At 38.4% G+C, this 20,912-nt stretch overlaps 1 protein-coding gene across 1 annotated transcript in view; it reads right to left on the bottom strand.

The window, feature by feature from the left end:
• LOC131030125 (protein SYM1) overlaps nucleotides 1-20,399 on the bottom strand; it is a 32,952-nt gene extending 12,553 nt beyond the window's left edge. The window contains exon 1 of the mRNA XM_057960811.2: nucleotides 20,146-20,399. Within this exon, the coding sequence (XP_057816794.1) occupies nucleotides 20,146-20,295 (150 nt within the window). The 5' untranslated portion in view covers nucleotides 20,296-20,399. The remainder of the gene's footprint in view (nucleotides 1-20,145) is intronic.
• Nucleotides 20,400-20,912: the final 513 nt, after the last annotated feature.

Consider the following 20,912-nt stretch of genomic DNA (forward strand, 5'->3'; position numbering starts at 1 on the left):
CAAAATAGATTTTCCCAAATAGTAAGTGTTTCGAAATGTTAGGGTTTAAGACAAAACAGGTCAGGAAATCACTTAATAAAAATAGAAACTTACTAAAAATAGTAAGTTTGATTTTTGGCAAAATTAGACCAATCCGAGAGGCAGTGAAACTTACTAAAAAAAGACTTACTAAAAATAGTAAGTGCTCAGACTTCGCTCAAATTTTATTAGGAGGTTCCTTGAAGGGTCCTAATTCTAGTTCTACATTCAGTTTTTCCAAAACCCTAAAAGAAACCCCTAAAATCTAGGACTAAAAGCAAAAACCCTAATATTGACAAAACGAGCCCTAGACTTAGACAAATTTGCTCGAACGAAAAGCAAACTTAATCAAAATGACCCCCAAACACTCGCAAACTGAGGAAACTGACGAGACTGCCGCAAAAAAGACCCAACAACAAAAAACCAAAAGACCGAAAGGGCCTAAAAAGTAGGGGGTTCCCCATTTGCAATGGAGCGATGTGTGAAAATGTCACAACAGGGATAATTTATGCCACTTGTCAATTATAATTCAATAAAAAATTATTGTTAAAATTGCACACTACAAAAATAGACACAATTAACCCTTAAATTTAGGAGCTAAAATTTTTAAGTTGAATTTTTAAGCAGAAGTGCACTACAAATTTCATGGGACCACCCGCTTTAAAAAATTCCGAAAAAAATCTCTACAGCACCCACTCTATTTTTTAGGAAGCCCCCCTCCATGGAACCCCAGCCTTACTGTACCTGGCTTAGTTTACCTTGAAATAAACCTGCAATTAGCTGAAAGGCTATTTAAATTTAGTGTGAACAAATCCCAAATCAGCCTGAAAACTTGTCTCAAGCCACCAAACAAAATATCAGTGCCTGATAAACAAAGGCAGGTATATAATCCTATGAATACCATTATACCTATTTTTTGCACCCACCAGATTCTTAACACAACAAAGGCATGTTATAGTTGTAGACACCTAAAAATGGTCAACGCTTGCGGAATCATACTTTAACATTTGCGCATTGCCTCATTTTAGGTTTTTGCGTCGCATTAACATTTCTCCTATGTCACGCACTTGGTTTTTATCATTTGCGAGCATCGAGTCCTTCTGTCGATAGAAATTTTCAGTCATGATTCGTCATCAATCCTTGTCCTCTTGTCAATCTCATCAATTTTGCGATCGATTTGTCATCGATCCTTGTCCTCTTCAATCATGTCAATTGGCGCATATCAATTTGGTCTCTTTATCAATATTGGTCAATTTGTCAACCAATTTCAATTGTTTATCAATCAAATCATTTATCAAGTCATAATCATGATCGAATCGATATCAATTATCCTTTGTCAAGACCTAATTGTCGTCTTTGCATTGTTAATTCATCTTCTAGGGTTTCGTGATTTAATCATTTAACCTTGTGTGTCATTTCTTCCTTTAGGATTAATAAATTGTTTATTTATCCTAAGTCTTCTTGTCGCAATTAAATGTTCATTTAATTGGCTAATTATTCCTCTTTGTGAATTAATTAATAAATGACAAATTATTAATTAATTTACCTAATTTCTAATTTTCATCAATTTACCTAATTCCTAATTTCCACCTATTTTCTAATTTCCTAATTTTAATTTCCAACTAATTAACTTGTCTTTAGTGCTCCCTATTTTTGTGCTTCATGCGTCATACTCTTGGCATAGCAAGATGTCATAGGGTTCTAGTCCTCTAAGCTTTGCATTGGCAATATGTCATAATTCGTGACATAGAAGGTGTCATAACCTTCTTCTTTCCACTCAATTGTGCCATTTTTGAAATTAATTGCTTCCAATATCCATTTCATGCTAATTTGTCTTTTCTCCAATTTATCTATAAATTGGATGAATTTCTTCAATCAAGATCCCCAATTGATCGCATTTTTGAATTGCTAATCAGACTATTGAATTTCTAATCACTTTGTCAAATCACGCTTCTAGTATTCTTATGTCAATGCCAATCTTGCTTTCTCAATTAGGTTTATGCACTTGAAGGTGAGATCTACAACAAAACTATTTGGAGAAGAAAGAAGAACAATGGAGCCGCATGAAGGAGCATTCAAATCACACCTTTGGTTTGCTTAATTCTAGTTTTGAATGCTTTTTGTTTCATGTCTCTATTGAGTGTTGTTTAGGATAGATCATTGCAATGAATGCTTTTGTGATTGAGCTATTACGTTTATCTTGCTTTGATGATTTCCAGATTTCCTATGCTACAATAGTATTCATGTCATCAAGTGCCAGGTGGTCGAGATTGATTTTCTTGGTCAATGGATCAACAGATATAACTATCTACCAGGCACTACAGCTGTCCACATGCCCACATCAAATGACATGCATGAATCTTCCCCTTTGCAAAGACAAGCTCACCAAGTTTCAACCTAGAGATTGGAAGTCTGTGATGGAAGGGCATGTGACCCCCAATAATAACAGAGTATAGAAAAGAAGCCCAGCAATTCTTCTCTAGCTTTGTTTGTTTATGTATTGAGTATTAATAAATGATGAACAGATGTAATAAGGGTTTGATCAGTATTGTTGAATTATAAATTGATTTCCAGCAAATACCCATAGTTGCTTTTTGTGCTTAAGATTGTCAAAATTATATTTGTTGTTACAAATTTGCAAAGAACACACTTGAAACGCAACAAGTTCAATTAAACGTCAGTTGTCTCAGTTGAGGGCCTTTTAAGGTTCTTACAGTGGTACCAGAGCTAAATCCTGCCATCCTAAGGGTTTAGCAATTACATGCAGTCACAGGAAACGGGTTCACACAGGGATTACACACGCAACAGAGCCTTTCGTGAAGGAGAACATAGTCTTAACAGGGAGTCAGATACCATGGGTGAAAGGCATACAGGCAGCCCACCCAGAGGTCACAGAGCTGAGGATGAGGAGACAAGAGAATTCTTTAGGACTATGGCTACTGGGCAGCAGCAGGTTGCTCAAGCTTTACAAGCACTCACCGCCACGATGGAGCGTTTGAACCCTCCGACCCAAAATAATCAAGAACCAGAAGATAATAAAAGTGTAGCCAATATTCCTAGACCTCACCGGGCAGCTATGCACACAGTTGACAGGCCTTCCAGGCCTAATTTCTTAGTGGAAGAACCAGAGGATGTTGCTAGAGCTGAGGCAAAGCCTGCCTTTGTTGACAACGTCATGATTGTACATGATGAGTGGAGTCTTCTCCCACCTGATGTTAGGCAGAATCTGAATTTTGATCAGTTCACGAGGCGAAAACGGAAAGTAGAGAGAAACAGGCAAGAGAGGAGGCCACGTTTCCAACATAGAGATCTTGAGTTTGCCACAAGCAAGCTCACTCTACCTTATTATGATGGCCGCGGTGCAGTTACAGCTAGGTCCTGGATCCATAAACTGGATACATATTTCACACTGAGACCCATGACTGAAAGGGATGCAATTAAATTTACAACCTTACACTTGGACGGTACTGCACATGAGTGGTGGCATAATGGAATCATCACTCTCCAACATGATGAGATTACCACCTACCAAGAGTTCGTTGATCTGTTAGTAGGGAGGTTTGATAAGAAAGACCCTAAGTCTTATTTCCGGGAGTTAGCACAGCTGAAACAAACAGGGAATTTGGAGGCATATGTTTCAGAGTTTTTGAAGTTGTCGTGCATGGTAAATAACATGTCAAATCAGCGGTTAGTGGTTTTGTTTATGGACTCATGGAGCCTCTGAGAGGGTGGGTAAAGGCATTTGATCCCCCAACACTTCTACTTGCCATTAAAAAGGCACGGAGTATGGATGTGACAGCTACTCAGAATAAATTTGGGTCAAAGGGGTCAACATCCTTCAAAGATAATAGGAATTTCAGCAAAGGGAAAGAAAAATCAGATTTTAGAAATGATTACAAACCAAAACCGGCAGCCCCTCCCTTAGATCGTGAGACACTTAACGATTTAAGGCAGAAGAAACTCTGTTTTTATTGCAAAGGCCCATATGATGCCAACCATGACTGTCCTTTGAGGCCTAAGAGCAGGGCAAACAGGGTAATGTGGACATATTACGAAGATTCAGAATCTGATCATGAAGGTCAGCCTGCTGGTTATGAGGATTTAGAGGCTGAAAATGACACAAAGGGTCCTACGAGACTTGACAAAATTGATGCAGAAGGTGATGTACACCTTAAGGAGGCACTTCTCACGAGTATTCAGCATGAAGGGTCATTCAGAATGAGAGGAGTACTTGCTGGTCAGAAAGTTATTACACTGCTGGATACTGGAGCCACACATAACTTTATTGATGCCAGGTTAGTAGAGAAGAGAGGAATTCAAACGGAGGAGTTTGAGGGCATCCATGTGAGGGTGGCAGATGGTTACACTTTAAAGTGTAATAGAATGATTACACAACTCCCATTGCGTGTAAACAATTATGAATTTAAAACTAATTTCTATGTGGTTCAGATGGGAGATACGGATTTAGTCCTTGGTATGAGGTGGTTGCATGAGCTAGGCAAGTTTACACTTGACTTGCAAGAGATGGAGATGTCTTTCACTGTTGATGGGAAGACACATGTGCTGAAAGCTATTAAGGACAGCAACTTCAGGATGATTACACTCAGGAGGATGGAGAGGCTTGTACGCCATGATCAAACTAAGTGGGCAGCAGAATGTATGATCATGCCCATACAACAGAATGCTCAGAAAGTTGAATACCATCCTGACATTCAGATACTGAGAACCAAACATAACAAGGTTTTTAGTGACATACCATCAGGGAGGCCACCAGATAGGGGTTTTGAGCACATCATTGAGCTAGAGGAGGGTGCGAAGCCAGTGATGATTACTCCATATAGACATCCGAAGCGCTTGAAAGATGAAATAGAGAAAACCATACAGGAGCTTCTGGCTATGGGACATATTCGGCCTAGCAAGTCCCCCTTTGCTTCTTCAGTTGTTTTGGTGAAGAAGAAGGATGGCACATTGCGGATGTGTATTGATTACAGGGTCCTTAATAAGCGGACGATCAAAAATAGATATCCCATTCCGCGTATTGATGAGCTCATAGATGAGTTACATGGTGCCTGTTATTTTTCAAAGATTGATTTGAGATCAGGCTATCACCAGATTAGTGTCTGCGAGCAGGATATCAAGAAGACTGCTTTTCGTTGTCATTATGGACATTTTGAGTTTGTGGTTATGCCATTTGGGCTAACCAATGCACCTGCTACCTTCCAGTCCACAATGAACAGAGTCTTTCGACATCAGTTGAGGAAATCAGTATTGGTGTTCTTTGATGATATACTGATTTACAGTCGCACTTGGGAGGAGCACCTCAGTCGCTTAGATACAGTTTTGAGCATTCTGGATAGGGAGTCCTTGTATGCCAAGGAATCCAAATGTGACCTTGGAATGACTGACTTATTGTACTTAGGCCATATTATCAATGCAGAGGGAGTGCGGATGGATCCAGAGAAGATCTATGCTATTGTAGATTGGCCTACTCCTGTGAACCTTACTCAGTTGCGTGGTTTTTTGGGCCTATGTGGTTTCTATCACCGTTTTGTTAACGGTTATTCACGCCATGTAGCACCTTTGACAGACTTGATGAAGAAGGGTGCCTTCTTATGGACTCCTGAGGCGCAGGAGTGTTTTGATAGGTTCAAGGAGCTCATGACTTCATGTCCAGTACTTGCTACACTTGACTTCTCGAAGTCATTTGAGTTACAATGTGATGCCTCTGGTGAGGGCATTGGTGCAGTGCTTATGCAAGACAAGCACCCTATTGCATACGAGAGCAAGAAACTTCGTGGACCTGAGAGGAGTTACAGCATTTATGATAAGGAAATGTTGGCTATAATGCATGCACTGGCCAAGTTTAGACAGTACTTAGTGGGTAGCAAGTTTTGCATTAAGACTGACCATAATAGTTTGAGACATTTCCTTGGGTAGTGTGACTTAAATGACAAGCAACAGAAGTGGGTCAGCAAACTTCAGGCTTATAACTTTGATATTTCCTATATCAAAGGCACACAGAATGTAGTTGCAGATGCCTTATCACGTCGTCCCCACCTGAGTTCTATGGTCCAGATAGCGGAGGATTGGCAGCATATTATATTGGCAGAGTATGCCAAAGATAGCTGGGCTGCAGGTTTGATAGAGGGATCAATAGTGGACAGCAGGTATACAGTTGTAAATGACTTAATCATTTACAAGGGCAAAGTGTACTTGATCCCAAGATCAGAGTTGAGGAGTAGGGTACTGCGGTTCTTTCATGATGAACCAATGGCAGGACATCCCGGGTTTTTCAAAACCTACAGACAGGTTCGTGAGCGCTTCACTTGGAAAGGGCTCAAGGCGGATTTTCTACAGTATGTTAGAGAGTGCCCTGTTTGTCAGCAAAATAAACAGGAGCATACATACCCTGCTGGTTTACTTCAGCCACTTCCAATCCCTGACAGGAAGCGGGAATGTTTGTCTATGGATTTCATCACAGGGTTGCCGAGAGCACAGGGACGTGATTGCATATTTGTGGTTGTGGATCGTTTGACGAAGTATGCCCACTTCTATCCGATCACCACCACTTATTCAGCTATTCAGCTAGCAAAGTTGTTTTTCAAAGAGGTATTCAGATTACATGGCTTGCCTCAGACTATTGTTAGTGATAGGGACACTCAGTTTTTGAGCCACTTTTGGCAGGAGCTCTTCAGACTCTGTGGGACCGAGCTTACACCGAGCACCAGTTACCACCCCCAAACTGATGGACAGACTGAGATAGTTAACAAATGGGTGGAGGGATACCACAGGAACTATATTTCAGGGCAGCAAAAGGCGTGGGTGAAGTGGATTTACCTCTGTGAGTATTGTTACAATACCACGCACCACATGTCTATTCAGATGACACCATTTGCAGCACTGTACGGGTATGAGCCTCCTAGTTTCATTGACTTATTGCTGAGTGATAGTAGAGTGCCTAGTGGGGGAGACATGATACAGGAGAGCCAGGACATTGTGAAGACTCTTAAGGAAAATATAGCCAAGGCACAGAATCAGCAAAAGCAATATGTTGATCAGAAGAGGACAGAGAGGTCATTTGAGGTAGGAGACATGGTGTATTTGATGTTGCAGCCTTATTAACAATCTACTCTCAGGAGGAGTGGAGCAGAGAAGCTCAAGCCACGATATTATGGCCCTTTCAGAGTGACCAGGCGCATAGGTGAGGTGGCTTATGAATTGGATTTACCGGCAGATAGCAGAGTACACAATGTGTTTCACGTGTCACGTCTCAAAAAGGCGTTGGGACACCGTATTGTACCTTCCACGATTTTACCACCCCTAGATGATGAGGGGAAGTTGATACTCGTACCTGAGGCTATCATTGAGTTCAGGGAGAGGAATTTCAGGAGACCCACTATCACAGAGTACTTGGTGAAATGGAAGGATTTGTCAGTAGAGGATGCTACATGGGAGAGTGAGGAGATTTTACAGCATCCGGAGTTGAGATTGCTTGAGGACAAGCAATTTCAGGAGGGGCGGACTGTGATGTCCCCTTCTAGTTGACATCTGTCAGCTGAGTAGATTAGCCTATCACTGACCCTCGTAGGCTGATGAGGTTGGTTAGAGGGTCCTTTGGAGTTTGTTCTTCATCTTCAGAGTAAGCACTCCAGGACTGGCTTTCGTTTGGGGTCTCCAGGACTCCGGTTGAGATACTTTCTATTTTTAGCAGTCCTGCTATTTATAGCCAGTGGGTTGGGCAGGGGCAGAGTATGGTTTGGCAGCCTCCAATTCTGACGGCAAGCAATTCTGATGGATACTTAGAGAGATATTAATATTTAATTACTTTAATTAAATATTAAATGGCGAACTTTAATGTTTTAATGTTTTAAAAGTCACTTTAAGTTATAACTTAAGTGAGGGTCTATTTCTCATCAGATGGGGCCAATTTTTATATTAAATTGAAAGTGATTTATTTTTTATATTTCAATAGTCAAAACTAAATAATAAAAGTTAAGAATTTCATTTAATGCCAAAATCGTACCTTTCTTGAATATCGCGCCAAACCCTAAGACGAGGAGATAAAAGAAGATTTTTGGTCTTCTTTTCATTATGCTAAGTTTTGATAATTTGATTTGGAGCTCTGAGAGGAGTTTTGGCCAAGGGTTTCAGCAAAAGATTCTTCTGCAGCGATCAGAGGTATCGGTACAGGAAAACGTGGGATTCTTGTGCAACAGCATCAGAGGTTGTGAAATATCAGCTGATCTTGCTCTTCCGGTTGGTTTTATTCAGCAGCCAAGTTTATGCTTATTAATCAGAGGCACCGTCTTTTCTCCAGTATTAGGCTGCAGCAGAGAGAGGGAAACAAAGCTATCCATGGGAGATTTCTATTAGTGGCTGTACGGCTGCCTAGGAAGTAGCGCCAAACAGCAAAGGGGCTACGATTTTCATATTGGAGGAACCAGAAAAATATAAAAAAAATAGCAGAAGGGACGCCTTGCCTATGTCTCTCCATCGGGCTAACATGCAAGTGTTTCGGGTCAATTAGGAATAAATTATAGCTTGCTGTCATAAAAAACTGTGTATGACCAGCAATAAGGAAATAAGGGTTTTAACAAAATGTCCTGGTATTTATCAGTTCTTCTCTAGCTTTGTTTGTTTATGTATTGAGTATTAATAAATGATGAACAGATGTAATAAGGGTTTGATCAGTATTGTTGAATTATAAATTGATTTCCAGCAAATACCCATAGTTGCTTTTTTGTGCTTAAGATTGTCAAAATTATATTTGCTGTTACAAATTTGCAAAGAACACACTTGAAACACAACAGGTTCAGTTAAACGTCAGTTGTCTCAGTTGAGGGCCTTTTAAGGTTCTTACAAAGTCCCCTTAACTTGTAGTTATTACCAACATTAAATGAGAAAAAAAAATTATTATCATTAAAAATAAAGTAATGACTATGCATAAAAGTCATCTTGAATATGACTAAAAGCACAAAGATCTAAGCCCCCCACCAAAAAATATCCAATTCTAAAAAGGTAAGTGTTCTCTTGCCTTGCCTTTCTGAATCTGCCCAAGGATCTCCTCTTAAATGGCTGCTATAGTTTTCCAGCTCCAAGAGAAAGGTGAAATGAAGAATGAGAAGGCTAAGGTTTGGGAGAAGTAAAAAGGTCTGGGCGCTTGTTTTCTTATACATATTCTTTAGTTATGCTGTTTTTTTTTTCTTTTCTCCATTTGTGATGTCACTGGGGAACGCCCAGCTGTCCCTAAGATAGTCAAGGAAGACCTAGGTATCTGCTGACCTGGCAGGAGATGGCTGAGCATCCAGTCCTTCGTGGAATAGCTTACGGTGCATCTCAGCATCCTCAAATTATTTCAGACACTCACCAGCATCTCCTTTGTCTAAAAGTTTTGCAGACAGCCTCTGAATGAAGCCTGCGGAATTCTTGGACGTGGTGTGGGTATGTCAGGGACAACCCAGAAACACCTCATCCCTACATTTCCAAAATGGCAAGGATCATCAACATGGTTGTCCCAAACTCCCAAGCCAGGGATGCCTTCCCATGGTATGACTTCCATACACATATATAAAAATATTACAATATCATATTTCAATGTATAGAAAATTAACATTATAAACAAAATAGAAATGATTTAGATTAGGTTTAATAAATTCTGTGTTAGTTTCATGTTTTAATATTGTATTTATTTTTATCTCTGTTTCGATCATGACTCTTGTTTGGCGGTAAGGTACTTCTAGGATATGGCAATATCTAACCAGACAGGCCCTAGCATATGAAAGAGCTCAATAGGTGCCCAAGAGATGCCCATGCCAGTACCAAAATCGTTCTTATATGAGTATAGGGACCCCCAGGGCAGTATATGGTAATGAGGTTTTCTAGCAGTGATGAAATTCAGTTCTTCAAAAGCTTCAGGAAATCAACTTGAAGCAGTCAAGTATATGAAAAAACCTATCAGGATATCATACTAGCAGTCATGAGCTTCCTTTTTATGCAAGCATTAACTATCTCTATGGATTCCTCAAGCTCAAAACAAGGTCCTCAGATATTTAAAAAGGTGCCACAAGTTTCAAATATATTTTGAATAAGGTTTGCACTTTATCCTCCTAAATTACTGATAAAGTTATCTTTCAAATGAATTGTATAACTAGCCTGAAAATTCACCTGGAATACCTGAGCGGTTGGATATCTGTTACAGAACAAGACAGTCATCCTATAACAAATGAAGTAGGTACCTACATCTTCAAAACTCATGGAAAGGAGATTCAATCCTTCATTGGACTAACCCCCCAGGGTAGCAGCAGCATGAGGAACATGGAACATCATATAGGCATTGAAACCAAATCACAAGAAGATGAAAATGACCAGCCAATTCATAAACACCAGTAGTTACGAATTCATTTATATCAGGGTTACAGGATTGTCCGTACTCAGCCAGTCTTCTGAGTCTGAATTCAGGCAGGCCCAAACAAGGGCTGCCAAGTCAAAGCCCCAGAAAAACTGGCCCTTAAATAAACTTTCTGGATAGCATTACTAGGTATCATTTTTGGAAATCAGGTGATGTTAAGTATCAAGCCTGTGCCAATTTTTTACCAAGTTAAAAATCAGCCCGCCATATCTGAGTCTGGTAATAATGATCTAGATGCATTAACTGATTAACATCTTTGGTTTCCTCTGCATGAATGCATGTTACAGCAAACTTAAAAAAACATGCAAAAGGGCTCATATGTGTTCAATTCAGCTATCATTGCTCTTTTGCTTTCAAAAAGACAACTTTTCGTATCTTTTCTCTCATTTTCATCTATTGTGCCATCCACCTAAGGCATTTTGTAATCAATGATTTCCGTTAATCTAGATTCTACAATAACTACTGAAGTTTTAGATTTTATTATAATATAATTCCAAGCACGAGTAGAGAATGCAAGGCCATGGGATGGTACATACGCTTTGCTGGTAGTGCCCTACTGCCTCTTCCTCAAATTTTTGGAAGAAAAAATCAGTCACAATGAATTGGAGCTCGACCTTTGCAGTCCATTTACTTGTAGATGGGAAGACTGGCTACCTTGTGGCCAAAGGTCGTGGGCATATCTAAATATGCTAGGTCAAGAATCATAGATATCAATATGTTTTACCTATCTTCAAAAGAAATACTTATTTGCAGATCAAATATTGTGGGGTGGGATTAAGATGTCAGAAGGAATCGGTAACCTAGAACTTTAATCAGTGAGTGTAATTACCAACAGAAGTTTGATTATGAATGTCAAAAAGTATGCATCAAGAATCACTACAACAGGTTACTCCAACATTCGTGAGTAAAATTTATATAAACCTATCCTGTCTCGGTGCTTGAGTAGATGAGTTTTACACTTACCCTAATCCATAGATGAAGCATACGTCACATGATTGAGCAATGTAACATATCTCTGTTGACGAAATTCTATAATTCCTAGCAGAATGGGGCGGTCGCTATTGGCAGCATTACCTCTACTGTCACTCCGGAACTCATTGTAGAGGTTACTGGTCTGAAAAATGAAGGAAAGAAAGTGGAGACGAAGAGCTCAAGAGACTATAAAGGTTACCTCAAAAAAAAAAATTGAGAAAGGAGAAAGGCCGAAGGTTCTGCAAAATGGCTACGACCTACATCATAAAATAATTTACTTTAGAAGACCGTTATTCCACTGTCCACGAATATCATTTCCCGATTTTAAACCACATTCGGCATGGGGAAAAAATCAATTTGCCTTATTATCTTTTAACCTCCTTGTCTGCTAGTATCTCAAAAGGGGCCTCCCCTCTGCTTCACCAAGGGTCAATTTATGCCCTGTATCAGTTTGCTTTTGACCGCTGCCCTCACCATAGCCATCTATTAACCCTTTCTGGAAACCCTTGTGTCCTAGAGGAAGCTCCCCATAGCTCGGTTCGTAGCGAACTGATTGAGTCAAATTTGTTGCCTTCTAAGGAGACCAAATCTACATCCAATACTAAAGGCAAAAAGGTGAAAAATGAACCAGTTACAAAAGCCATAGAGGTGGCACTTCTGAAAACTACTCCGAATAAAAGAAAAGCCACTACCCCCAAGGATAGCCCTTTAAAAGCCAGGAAAATTGGAAAAGAAACCCAAAGAAAACAAATTACAATTGACTTGGATGAGCAGGCGTCTGGAGAGGAGGAAGAAGCAAAGTAGGATTATGACAAACAGGAAGGTAGCTTGGGAGAAAGACGCTCTGCCTGCCTCATTGCGAAAGATAAAAAAGGCAAAACAGAAGTCAAGGAGGTCACTCCTGAGCCAGTAGAAGTTTTCGCACCGAAGATGATGCGGAATCCTCTACAAATGACTCGAAGGATGAGGACTTTCATGAGATTAAAGAGGAATAGGAGGCAGACAGTGACAATAACTCGGAGGATACCAATGAGCCTAAGAAGGAAAGTGAAAAGTCTGATCGAAGGTCCCCATCCCCTGCAGATTATGAAGATGATGATATGGAGCCCTTTTCTCGAGATTCTCCCATGGAGAAGAAAGATGAAGCACATCCAAATTAAGTGGCCAAATTGTTGACCATCAGGTTAGGGTCATGAACCTCAAGAGTCAAAACCAAAGCGGAGGAATGCGGAAAAAATAAAAGAAAGATGAGCAAGGCTTTGAACACTATTTGTGTTATTCCTGATGGCATAATGCGCAAGGCAGCAATGGGTGTTGAAATAGTAGCTAGCTCGGATACCTATCTATTGTATTTTAATGTTGTCAATGACAATTAAAATACACATGTATTATCTATCATGTAAATTGAACTTAGGGCTGGGCCCAAATACATGTAACTTGTAATTATGTCTTGTTTGGGCAAGACCTATATATAATGTAACTTGTGGATAGGACAGGCCCTATAAATGTAACTTGCAATTTGGTCTGACCCTAATTGGGCGATGTAACTTGTGGTCCTATACTGAATGTATCTTGTAGATAGGGTAGACCCAAATGTAACAATTAACTATGTTTTGGGCTGGGCTCAATTGTAAAGTGGTGGCTATTGGGCTGGACCCAATACCTAATGTGGGAAAATGTATAATATCTTGCAAGCCAACTTGAGGATGTTTAGCACCAGAAGGATGGTATATAATCCACTTGAAGATGAAGTCATTTACACAATCATCCTTAGAAAATGCAATCTGCTCTCCTACATTTTAGCGAACTCTTCACTTGTGCGAATTCAGTCAAGGATATTGTTGGGCGAAGTTGTCAAGATCTTCTGCAATTCGGCTCCAGCCTATTGTTGTCATCTGCTGCTGATCCTCTCCTTTGGTCATCTACTGTTGATTAGGGCTGCATCCTTCATTACCTTGTCAACTTGCTGTTTGGACAGCAATCTGAGCTAAGTTTGCTATATTGTAATTGCCTACAATTGAGATAATACACATCATATTTAAGGCTGGGTTTTTCACCTCCAAGAGGGAGGTTTTCCCAGGGTATTGGCGTCTTGTGTCTTGTGTTTTATTACTATTACTGTTTATTCACAGTCTGATTATAATTAATTGGTTAGATTAACATCTGATTGCTTGAAATTAACATGGTATCAGAGCCTGGTTCGTACTAACCAGTGATCAGATTTAATCATGCATTTTGTTATTTCATCTTTGTGTGCCCTCAAGCTAGGGCATGCAGGGCAACTAGGGCTTGTGGCATCATGATGGTAGTTTGGAGGTGGCTACCTACAGTATGAGCACAACATGAAACATGAGGTGGTTTCAGGTGTTTTCGTTTCCCTAAACTTTATCGTTGTTTGTATAATCTTGAAAAAGGTTATTGTGTTAGTAGAGTTGCGTGTTGTTGTTTATCTCTGCATTATTGTGGTTTTGCTTATGTTAAACTTATATTTTGAAAAACAAGTTTAGTTGTGTATTAAGGAAAGATTATTTGCAACTGTTCGTAAAACCCTAGTAAGGGTTTCGCCTCTGAAGTAACATTTTTGTTAAATGTATTTAGTTTTGTTTTTGTAAGCCCTTGTTAGGGCTTGTTGCAAGAAAAGTTATATAATCTTTGTTATGGAGCTAAACCCGTATGTTGTCCTCAAGACTTACTATGTTAAAAGTTAAGACTAGTATTCAAACCCTTGTTCGGGTATACTGTTTGGAATAGACAATGGTTAATGTTGTTCATGTAAACCCTAGTTCAAGTTCCCTTTTATATTTTGTATACCCCAGCATTATGAATTGAGGGTTTGATTATTGTAATCTATGTTTATCATAGTTTTGCATACCCCTGTTCCAATTGGTTATTTAAAAGCATATTTTTTTTAATTCTTAACCCTTGTTCGACGTCTCCGCCCTATGGTTTAGTTTGATCATTCAAGGATTTGTGGTTATATGATCAATGTTTACTTTTCAATAACACTAGTTTAGATTTGGTGCTCAGTTTGGTGAAGTTGTATTATGGTAACAGGTTTTCTTCTATTCTGTTAAGATGATCACTATTTCAGTTGAGCAATTTCCAGGATGATTATTATTGTTTATTTGTTAAAAGAAATTCAAAACGGATTTGAAAAGGAAGTACTATTTGTTAAGGTATTCAAGGACGCATTTGTATATTTTGTTACTTCTTTTATTTAAGAGGATGACAGTTTTATTTCAAAGAACATTATATATGCATATTGTTGTAGGCATTCTTTGAGATGAGTTTAGTAGTATCAAAAAGTGATATCATTCTTGATTATACTCTATTGAGAGTTATTGATTTGCAGTGATTCAAATGCATGATTATTCTACTTTGTATATCAGCATATTGTGAAAATTTATACGGCACTACAGTGCATTATTTCACTATACCATATCATTGTACGTATAATGCATATGCTATAAGTTAACTTGCATTATATATGTTGTACCTTTGCTTCTGAATCTCAAGTGATACGAGATTAGAAGATGTTATAAAAGTGATAGAGATGATACTTTGTATTTGTGTCATAACTATGATATGTACATAGTCTATCAAGGCATAATGGAAATGTTGACTAATCTGTTGTGCAAGGTCCAAACCAAGCTTAGTTGACAATAGTGTTCCCATATTGTAATATAAGAGGGTCCCATTAGGGGACATTACACACACACACACACACACATATATACATACATATACCACCAGCAGTTGTTGGAATTTGGAGTGCTAAAAAGGGCAAATCTGAAAATAATATTAGACTGCTGTTTTATGCTTGATCCAAAGATTAATTCCTTTGATGTGTTTGTTGTTGGATGACTAGAGGTTTGGTCTGAAATACCTTTATATCCTTTTATCAAAATTATTTTGATTATACTGCAGCTTACTAATTGCTATTGATTCATGGAAGTATAGTTCTCTTTCAGGCTCTAACTATCATTGCTTGGTTAGTAACTTCATTGGTAAGTATACTTCACTCTCCTTGTAAACATTCTATGTCACCATCATGTGGTACTTCACTATCAAAAGGTATTAGTAATTCCTCATCTATGATCTGATTGAGTTTTTGTTATAACCTGTATGGTGATGTACAAGTTTCAGGTTGTATGCTACAAGTTGGCTTTTTTAATTTGTGTCACATAAGTATTGTCTTAGTATTCTATGTATCATTGGTTACATTGTTAAAAGGATGCATCTAACTTATCATGAATGTTGTGATCCTCACCCAAGGTCATTTTTCTATAACCTCATTTGGTAGGTGATGCATGTCGAGGGCCAAGGCCATACTGACATCAGAAATCCATAAGCTTGGATTGATGTGGCTTCAGAGGGAGCTTTAAAATAAGGCATAAGGATCTTCACACTCAATTACAAGAAGTTTGAAGATATGTCATGATCATAATTGTGCCATGGGTCCAATTCATAATAGGTGAAGTTGGCATTTCTCATCCTTGTTTATGAATACTTATGATACTATGATGCTTGGCTATCAGTCTGACATTGAGGATTAAGAGGGAGCCCTATGATCTTCAATAAAACTCTTGGTATGAAAGAGTACTTGATAAGCCTAGGGTTTTGTAAAACTTATTCCTTAAAGTATTTGAAATGCTAATTCTGATTCCTTATGTGGATGATCTAACTCTGACTGATAAAGATAGTCTCATGATTTGATATAAGAAAGAATTAGCTCAAAATTGAGATGGAAGATCTAAAACTAAAATGCATTACTTCTAGGTTAGAAGTGTGGCAAGGATCTAATGAAATTATTCTAAGTCAAGTTTTCTATTGTTATAGAATTATGGATTGTAAACTTACATGGAAACTCACTTGAAGAAGTTGAGTATGTCTGCAGCCAACTATGATCTTGCAGATTCATCTGAATAGAGGCAGGTTGATTGGTGAGTGCTTCAGCTAATCAAAGCTAAGCATATTTTGATATATTTGCAAGACACAATTGATTATGGGCTGAAGTTGTCATCATTAGAAGACTACTTAAGTTCAGATTGGTCAAGAAGTGTTACGGACAAGGAAAACACTTCAAGCATTCACCCGCTGCGATCTCTTGAACCTCAAGAATAGTCCTCAGTTGCATTGAGTATTGCTGAAGCTAAATAAATTGTTGCAAGTGTTGCATCAAGAGAAGTTGTGTGGTTTCTCAAAATTCTTGTTATGTTGCTTTGATTTATCATCAAGGTTGTATAGAGATACCTGACAATTCAGTGTTTTATGGCAGGACAATGCTGTGTTGCAGATGTTCTCACCAAGTCTCTTGAAGCTTGAGTACTTCAAAAGATAGACTTGGAGCTGTGGAGAACACCGCCTTGGTTGAGAGGGAGTCTCAACCTCAGTGATACATTGTGTTGTATCAACCACCCTTTGCGGGCAATGTAAGGTGATAGTGTAATCTTTTTAGGGAGAAGAGTAATTGTTACCATCCTCTACGAGCAATGTAAGATGGTAGAAAAGATCCTCTCCACCCTCTGCAGGCAATGTAAGGTGGATCCAGTCTATGCTTGTGTGCGAGCTGGAAGATTATGTTATGTAATTTCATTCTATGCTTGTGTGAAAGATGGAAGACTACAATATTCTGATTCCATTCTTTGCTTGTGTGCAAGATGGAGCATTATGTTTATTAGATTCCATTCTATGCTTGTGTGCAAGATGGAGGACTATGTTTTCATTCTATGCATGTGTGCAAGATGGAGGACAATGGTTATGTAACTCCACTCTATGCTTGGGTGCAAGATGAAAGATTATGACAGTGTATCCCTCTCTGGGAGAAGGCTGGGGTGTAAGACCTCTTCCACCCTCTGCGGGCAATGCAAGGTGGATCCATCCTCTATGGGCAATGCAAGATGGACATCATGAAATGAGTTCATGATATTTATGTGTTTTATTGCAAGTATACTCTATGGAGCTTATACATTCATCCTTGCAGGCAATGCAAGATGAAGGTCATGAATGGATCATGACAAGTGGCAGTTATCCTCCCTAGCTAAGAGGGAGTGTTGAAATAGTAGCTAGCTCGGATACCTATCTATTGTATTTTAATGTTGTCAATGACAATTAAAATACACATGTATTATCTATCATGTAAATTGAACTTAGGGCTGGGCCCAAATACATGTAACTTGTAATTATGTCTTGTTTGGGCAAGACCTATATATAATGTAACTTGTGGATAGGACAGGCCCTATAAATGTAACTTGCAATTTGGTCTGACCCTAATTGGGCGATGTAACTTGTGGTCCTATACTGAATGTATCTTGTAGATAGGGTAGACCCAAATGTAACAATTAACTATGTTTTGGGCTGGGCTCAATTGTAAAGTGGTGGCTATTGGGCTGGACCCAATACCTAACGTGGGAAAATGTATAATATCTTGCAAGCCACCTTGAGGATGTTTAGCACCAAAAGGATGGTATATAATCCACTTGAAGATGAAGTCATTTACACAATCATCCTTAGAAAATGCAATCTGCTCTCCTACATTTTAGCGAACTCTTCACTTGTGCGAATTCAGTCAAGGATATTGTTGGACGAAGTTGTCAAGATCTTCTGCAATTCTGCTCCAGCCTATTGTTGTCATCTGCTGCTGATCCTCTCCTTTGGTCATCTACTGTTGATTAGGGCTGCATCCTTCATTACCTTGTCAACTTGCTGTTTGGACAGCAATCTGAGATAAGTTTGCTATATTGTAATTGCCTACAATTGAGATAATACACATCATATTTAAGGCTGGGTTTTTCACCTCCAAGAGGGAGGTTTTCCCAGGGTATTGGCGTCTTGTGTCTTGTGTTTTATTACTATTACTGTTTATTCATAGTCTGATTATAATTAATTGGTTAGATTAACATCTGATTGCTTGGAATTAACAATGGGGTTTGTCTTTGGGCAGCGCAAAATTAAGAAAAAGGCCAAGCCACAGGTGGAAAAGGGTAATTCGTAGGAGATGGAGCAGAATGAAGAAGAGTTGAATCAGGAGGCCTGGCAGGAATAGAGGAGACTCGCCAGGAACTGGGACATCCTCAACAACAAATAAGGCTGCAGTTCGTGATGTGCTGCTAGATTTGGTGCCTTTTTGCTGCTCTTTTAATGATTATGGTTATAGATAGTTTTAATAGTGTTAGGACCTTGTTAGAGGTTAGCCAGTTATAGTATCTCTTTGCTTATTTCCTTAAACAATATGGTTAATGAGGCCTGTGTGCCCCCTCAAACTAATCTTAATTTTGATATGGTGACTGTTAATAGTGCTTATAATTACTTTAATAAGTTTGGTAATGTCTACATTGTCTAGTTATGGTATTATTAAGTTTATCTGGTCAGATAGCCCTGGAGGCATGGTAGTGGTTAGGGACTCTGTTTTTGGTTACTTAGTGATGAGTTAGTTTCACGAGTTTTGTTTGGCTCCTGGCTGTGTGATACCAGTTGCTGTTCTGTTGCTGCTTAATTTTGCTGCTTGGTGTTTGTTTTTGTGAGGGTTCAGGGCCCTTTCCCTGCTTGAGTAATCAAAAACATATCTAAGTTGGATCACAGGGAATCCTCAAGATATGAGGAGGAATCGGCCAAAGAAACATTGATCCTTGAAATCACATTTTAAAAGCTCTCTTAAACGAAATACAAGCACATACTAAAGCTACAATGGTAATGGGAAACACTCAGAAGAGCATGAATTGGGTTCTAATCAACCTGTTCTAACCCATCCTTCTTCCCCAGTCCAACCACATTAAGGTGGTCCGTAACTCCAGATGACATTTAGTGAAGTTTCAGTATGCAATTAGGCAGTACATTCAGGCTTCAGCCATGGCCGATTTTTAACATTCTTAAAAATGTGCCTGGAATTCACCCCATATCACAGAAAAGGCTGACCATAATCTCACCCAAGGTTGCATTTGCCAAACAAAGAGAAACAATTTTGATGAAAAAAATCTCTTAACACAATCTAATCCAAAAACAATTGCAACATTCACTATGGATTGTGGAAACCTGATATCATTAAATAGAAACAATTTTGTTTTTCAAAAACACATTAAACCCCAGGATGGATTACAGCAGTTGGAATGCAAATCAAGCACATTTGCTTTTACGAAACACCAATCCACTTGCTAATACAAGATACCACACTAAATGGCAATGATTCCAAAGGCCCTTTCAAAATCTAGAATATGCTACATTTAATCAGGGCTACAAATTGGGATGTTACTGCTGTTTCCACCATTCAAGGAGGGGCTTACAAAAATGGGTACTTTGAGAAATTGCTCAAATATAGTTCCAAGAAAGAAATGAATATTCAAACAAAGACTGCCCACAAAATCTTCAAAATATAAGATCACGAAACAAATGGATACTGAAACAAAGATCACCCGCGTAAAAGTCTATATGCAATAACCAGTTTTAAAATTAATTTAAAGAAACTTTGAGAACAAAAAAAAAACAGATAAGTTTCCAAGAATATATATTGGGAAAATTCTCCTACATTAACTGCTCAAACAGGCACTTTCAGAAAGTAATTGATCGTGAAACAAAGACCAGCCACCTGAAAAGAGGTGCAGTTTTTACAGGTATGATTCCATTAGTACAAGCAAAATGTTTCTTCATTTTCTTTTATATATTCTGTTATTTTTCCCTGAAGCATCTAACATTAAAACGGGACAAAACATGAAACGAATATAGAAATGTAGCACAATTTGGTAAAGACATACAGTTGAGAGATGGAGGCGTTTTTTGGTTGAAAAGCTGACGTACTGAGCAGCAACATCTCCAGTTGCCCATAAGATTCCAGAACTTATAATTTGGGTTCGTACTGGATTCTTCGTTAACTGGTTTTGATACCATCTCCATGCTCCCAACATTCTCCGCTACTTTTCTTTTGATGGGTCTCTGTTAAAATAATGAACAATTCGTGTTTATTACCATCTGTCTGGCATATAACTTGAGATGACCTAGAATTAGATTTTGTGCAATGCTGACTTTTGTTGCAAATGTGTACTATTTTTCACCGCGTTTAAAATGGTAAGGGATAAAAGTGCATACCCTATATTTTTACTTTATTTTAAATGGTGTATTTGATGATAAAATTTATCATTGAAATGTTATTATAAATTATTTTAGTTCAGAATAATTTTAATATTGAGGTTATTTGTCATTTTAGATTGGGTTGTATGACACAATCTAGTCTATTACTTTCAAACTTCAAGTTTCATAATTCATAACTCATTCAGAAATTAGGTATTGTCCTCTTATCACATGAGTCCAAAAAACTTCAAATTGGACAATTGTGGAGATGTATATAAGGACATCCCTAGATTATTATAATAAAATTGGAAACTAACATGAGATCATGTAATCACACAAAGACATTTAATTCAAGAGCACTTAAAGTTAGATTACACATCAAAAATTTGTAAATTACTATATCAACATATCAGATATGTAACTACAGTGCATGTTTGGCATATGTGCAACATTT

The sequence above is a fragment of the Cryptomeria japonica genome, chromosome 6 (assembly GCF_030272615.1).
Source record: "Cryptomeria japonica chromosome 6, Sugi_1.0, whole genome shotgun sequence".
Taxonomy (NCBI): domain Eukaryota; kingdom Viridiplantae; phylum Streptophyta; class Pinopsida; order Cupressales; family Cupressaceae; genus Cryptomeria; species Cryptomeria japonica.